Genomic DNA, 6088 nt, shown 5'->3' on the forward strand with positions numbered 1-6088 from the left:
GGAAAGTGTACTTGGCCAACATGATTATATGCATTTATATATAAAGGGCAAGGCTTCCCTGTGTGCGTCCGTCTTAATTTTAATCTTGTTGTTATCCATGAAGGGAAAATTAAAATGCTTACAAGCACATTCAAAGTATGATTTCTAAGTCATAACATTAAGTTACAGTTTCTAAAGAGTGTTAGAGTATAAATTTACAAACCTCCTATTGCAGATTGCTTGATTTGGCATTTAAAGACTGGGATTGGTCATTTGATGATGTTGATGGTGGTGGTGATGATGATGACGATGTTTTTGATTTCTGAAGAAATAAATGGGGTAAATCAAAAAATGAAAAATCAGTTATTTTAGTACTTCAATGTAGTGCATGTGGTTTGCACTTGGGCTTTCATTATTTTTTATTTTTGAAACTTGTTTTTAATAGTATATAGTTAAAAGTAGTTTTCGAAAAGTTGCTAACTGAAATTTACATGTTAAGTGTAAAAGTGAAATGCTATGTTCAGATTCTTTATTGGCTATAAATTTTTAGTACAATTAGAATTTATCTTAGGAATGAGATGTAGAAATCACAAAAGGAGTTAATTCTGATACGTTCTGTTCATTCCAAAGAAGCCATATTCAGAAGAGAAGTAAAATTTACAACGTTTTCAAGTTCCTACAGCTATATTAGTTTGTGAACATAGCATGAGATTCCTTTCTCCATCTCTCTCCTTTTATTTCCAACTTGCAAGAATTGAAAGCATAAAAACTTTATAAGTCTAATAAGTGCTGTGAAATAGCTATTTCTGATTTGGCATTTTTGTGTGTGGTGCCGTGAAATGTTTGCTTTGTGAGAATTTAATGTTACCCTTGCTGAAGAATGTCGGTGATACGCTATGAGAATTGTGCTTTTAGAAAATGTAAAATAGTTTGGTTAATAGTGGCTAAAGGAGATTTGAATGAAAGTTGAGCCTCAACTTAAACCTTTTACATAGAAGGATTTAAAAGAAATAATGTGTGTTTTAGTCTAAGTAAGCATGTTGCAAAACATAAATCAGGTAGTACTGGTATCTATTTATAATCAGATTTCATAGAGTAGCTTGTATATATTTACTACAGCAATGTAGTTGGTCCTATCTTATAGAAAAACAAAATGTGGCTTAGGGTTGAACAGCCAAGTAGAACCTGATCAATAGGCCCATTTCCCTTTCAGCTACATGAGGCAGCTGGCAGTTAAACCCCAAATCAAACTTTATCTTCTAAGTTATTCTGTGGTATATTGTTTAACCCTAATAGCTTGTTAACCATATTAAAATGTGTGTGTAATGTGTGTAGCTAATATTCCAAAATCCCAAGTTGTTTTGGGAAAGAATATAATTGCATGTACCTATAGGAAAAGTAATACAGTAAGTATGTTTATGCATGATTTTAGTGTTAAAAAATATAGTAGCTGGAAGACTATATAGTTTAATAATGTGAATGGAATGCTTTTTCTAGGAACTTAACACTCTTAAATTATTTCACTGTATCAACTAACTTTATTTTTCCTTTCTTTTCAGCTAACTGCCTTCTATGAAAGCAGTCATTATTCAAGGTGATCGTATTCTTCCAGTGAAAACAAGACTGAAATATGATGGCCCAAAATTTATTAAAAAGCTATATTTTCCTGAGAGACTGATACATACACTCATACATATATGTGTTCCCCTTTTCCCTGTAATATAAATTACAAATCTGGGCTCCTTTGAAGCAACAGGTTGAACCAACAATGATTGGTTGATAGACTAAGGATATATGCAACTCTTCCAGACTTTTCCATAAAGCTCTCTCGGCAGTCGCTCACACTACAATGCACACAAGGATTGAGAAGAGTTAAAGGCTAAAGAAAACATCTTTTCTAGCTTCAACAGAGAGGTTTCACCAGCACATTTACCAGAAGAATCTGGGAATGGATTCCACTACAGTGATATTGACTGCATCTTTAAGAAGTGACCATTATACTGTGTATATATATATAAACACACACACATATATATATATATATATAGTACTCTAATACTGCAAGAAGGTTTTTTAAACTTCCCACTTTATTTTTTATACACATTAATCAGATATCATTACTTGCTGCAGTTGCAACTATGCACTTGTATAAAGCCATAATGTTGGAGTTTATATCACTCATTCCTGTGTACCTGATGGAAGTTGCATGTTCATGTTTAAGCAGTTACTGTAACAAGAAGTTTAAAGTTAATTATCAGTTTCCTAATGCTTCATGATAGGCAACTTTACCCATTTTGAATGCCTTAATTTAATTTTTTTCGAAGTCTCAGCCCTGTCTGTATTAAAAAACAAAAAAAGCGTTTACCAGCTCTTAGGATGTAAACTAGCTTTGTGGAAGATAAATCGTGCACTATTTTTACACATAAATAGTTATATCAGTGTCAGCCTATTTTGATTAACAAATGTTTTTAAAGTATTATTGGTTATAGAAACAATAATGGATGGTGTTGGAACTAATATATCCTTGATGTCTGTCTATTATGCATTCAACTCTTTCTACAGACCTCAGTATTAGTCTGTGACTACAAAATATTTTCTTTGCTTTAAATTTGCTGGCTACCCTAGATGTATTTTTATTCCTGGTAAAGACATTTGTGATTACATTTTCACACTTAAGATTCAAAATTTTTCCCAAATATAAAGAAAACTAAGACAGACTGTAGATGCATTTTAAATATTTAAATATGATCCTCAGACATGCAGCTGTGTGTGGCAGTATTTTAGTACCGGGTTAAGAAAACTGGTAACTGGGAAGAAGTGGCCTCAAAGGCACTTAATTTGATTTTTATTTTTTAAATGCTGTCAAAAGTTACAGTTTACGCAGGACATTCTTGCCGTATTCTCATGATCCCAGATAAGTGTGTGTTTTATACTGCAACAATATGCAGCAATGGTAAGCGTAAAGTTTTTTTTTTGTTTTTGTTTTTGTTTTTTTTTAAATTATGAAGTCTTTTAACAGTCTCTCTTTATATAAATACACAGAGTTTGGTATGATATTTAAATACATCATCTGGCCGGGCATGGTGGCTTACGCCTGTAATCCTAGCACTTTGGGAGGCCAAGACGGGCGGATCACCTGAGGTGAGGAGTTCAAGACCAGCCTGCCCAACATGGTGAAACTCCGTCTCTACCAATATACAAAAATTAGCCGGGCATGATGGTGGTGGCCTGTAATCCCAGCTACTTGGGAGGCTGAGACAGGAGAATCGCTTGAACCCAGGAGACGGTGGTTGCAGTGAGCGAAGATCGAGCCACTGCACTCCAGCCTGGGCGGCTGAACAAGACTCCGTCTCAAAAAAAAAAAAAAAAAAAAAAAAAAAGTCATCTAATATTTCGATGAAGGAAATAGACATTTTTCATTGATTCCCTCTGATGTCAGTTAGAGATGTTTAAAAAGTTAGATCCCCATAATAGATACTATTGTGGAAACTGAAGAGTAGCTACTGGCCTACTGATAGACTGAAACTGATTTCGTTATTCTTACGTTCTCCAGTCTGCACTCTGCTGTGCTGTCTGTGCTCAGACTAGACGTGCATGCCGTTTCCTTTGCAGGTGTGTTCTGCAGCTCTGGTTTTGGGGGATAGCTCTTTTTTAAGTAAGATTAAAAAATGAAAAATATATAAATTTATATAGAATAAATATTTCCATTCATTAGAGTTGTTAAAAGGAGACTGAATTAATATTTTATATAAAGATTTTGTTACATTATGGGAGGTTCTATCCTATTCTGAATTGGAGAGTATATATATATATATATTTTTAATAAACTTTATTAAGGTGAAATAATTTCAAGTTTACATATGAGTGAAATATTTGAGTAAAAGCAAAAGTTTAAATTTGGAATGCTGTATATATTAGAGAATATGGGGAATCATGGTGTGACCAACTGTACAAGGAAGATTCATATGAAGGTCTTAGGGGAAAAAGATAATTCTGAAGGGTGAAAAAAAAATCTCTCCCATGGAGATTCTTCACATTATATGGTTTGACATAAGGGTTTATAAGGTTGTTTGTCCAACTAATGAAAATGCGCTTAATAAAAAAATTCTGACCTTGGGTAAGAATTTGCTTTTTACCGCATTGCCGCTTTCATGTACATACATGAGTGCATGCACCTATCAATGTGTTTTCTTCCCAACACTTATTAAATATAAAACAACCTGATTTTGTGCTCGTTTCTCGTTTTTCTTGAGGCCCTAAAGCTTCCAAGATAAATATTTATAAGACTAAAATTTGCTTGTTCCTTCACACCTGATTTCTCCTAGAACCATAAATACCTCCTGTGGGGAACTAAGAAATCATGAATACTGGGATTTTCTTATTGGATTTTTTACTTTTGTTTTGTGGGGATAACGAGACAGAAGTGAAAGGAAAACTGGTGCCGGTATTACTGTTGAAATTAATGTACAGTGAATGTTTTTAAAGTATTAATTTTAAAAAACCATGTTCTCTAGAAACAAGTTTTAAAAATCTATATGAAAGTTTTAAAATGTTCCAGCTAACTAATGGATAAGCATACCAGTAAAGCCAAAGTAAAGGTTAGTGCCTTTAAAACTAACCTGTGTTAGAGTTACATGAATCTGGCTCTAAAGTATCTATTTTGCATCCATTTATATATAGATCTTAAACAGAAATACTCTAGGTTGCCACACCACAGTTTTAAGAAGTTATGCTGCTGCTGTTATTCTCTTCTAGGATTCTGGTGGTAAAGTAGAGAAACTTGGACACTATATTAACCTTACTGAAACATGCTTTAAATCGTGTCTAAAATCTGATTTGAGCAAGTCACTGCCGAGCTTCTGAGTCTGCATTGACACTGCTACTGACTCACCTCTCCTTCCCTGGAATAAGGCTTCAGCTTCCCTATGCTGTGAAGACACCATTTGTAAGCACTTTGAACATAAGCACTGTGTGACAGCGCTGGATATCATGCTTGGGGGGGCCTCTCCCTGACTCCCATCCCCATAATAATGAGTTTTGTTTGGAATTGTAATAAGTAATGAACTGCATGGTTTAGAAAATTATAAATATTTGATCAGCTGTCCCCTCTGAAAAAAATTGCACCCCTTTTTCTTTTTTAAAATTTTGTTGCATCTTCGTAGTAATGTAATTGTATTTTATGCCTGCTTTTTTATTAAAAAAAATAAAATAAATGGAGACATAAGCATTTTCATACTTCTCCTGTGAAATAGTCCTGGAATACGGCAGCCTTCTAAAGTTTACCCAAAACATTTGCTTTCTCTATAAGATGGGTATAAACAGTGGGATGAGGATAGTAAATAAGTCTTAGAACTAAGGCTGTAGACTTGTGATTCTTCTGCCCTATGATTTAATTCATGGAGAAATACCAAATTTCAACCAGGAGCCTGTCTCTGATTTGATTTGGGTGTTTTAAGACGCACGCAAATAATAGAACAAACTCATTTGAATTGGTGAGGATAGGGAAAAGAGGCAGGATGTCTGTTTTGTCAGGAAATAGTGTGCTGATTGATTGATAGGTGATTTTCTAGAAAGTGTTTCTCTGGCAATCAATCAGTGGAACCTTTTCTAGGGCACTTATTTGCTATGTGCTCTTGGGCAGGTTATTCACTCTGAGCCTCAGTGTTTTCATCTGTAAAATGGAGATACAGATTGTGTCTACTTTACAGGATCACTGCCAGATTAAGTATGATGTGTGTAGAATGTCTGAGATGGCTCGAGTGTTTGTTGCCTTACAAAGGGGGAAAAACAGAGACCATGTCACCTAAGTATGCTCTTAAAGGAGTTGCTTTAAGCAGTGATAAAGTACTGATGTTATCTAAATAAAACATATGTTGGACTAAAAATCATATAATTTGTATTGATGCTAATGGTCAGATTATAACTGCAAATGAAAAATTAACTTGCATGTTTAAAAATATGACATCTGTAATTTTAACAACTACAGAATGAATAATTTTGTCTTTAGATACCATGTTTCTCTTCCTGTTGGTCCCAAGCAGTAGTTCTAAAAGGATTAACCAGTTTGTTTAAAAACTATACCTTACATAAAATAGTCATATTAATGATT

At 34.0% G+C, this 6088-nt stretch overlaps 1 protein-coding gene across 1 annotated transcript in view; it reads left to right on the plus strand.

Annotated features, from left to right (window-relative positions):
• Nucleotides 1-5212, plus strand: part of ROCK2 (Rho associated coiled-coil containing protein kinase 2) — a 163173-nt gene extending 157961 nt beyond the window's left edge. The window contains exon 33 of the mRNA XM_003826972.6: nucleotides 1539-5212. Within this exon, the coding sequence (XP_003827020.1) occupies nucleotides 1539-1542 (4 nt within the window). The 3' untranslated portion in view covers nucleotides 1543-5212. The remainder of the gene's footprint in view (nucleotides 1-1538) is intronic.
• The last annotated feature ends 876 nt before the right edge of the window (nucleotides 5213-6088 follow it).

This window comes from Pan paniscus, chromosome 12 (genome assembly GCF_029289425.2).
Source record: "Pan paniscus chromosome 12, NHGRI_mPanPan1-v2.0_pri, whole genome shotgun sequence".
In the NCBI taxonomy this organism is placed as follows: Eukaryota; Metazoa; Chordata; class Mammalia; order Primates; family Hominidae; genus Pan; species Pan paniscus.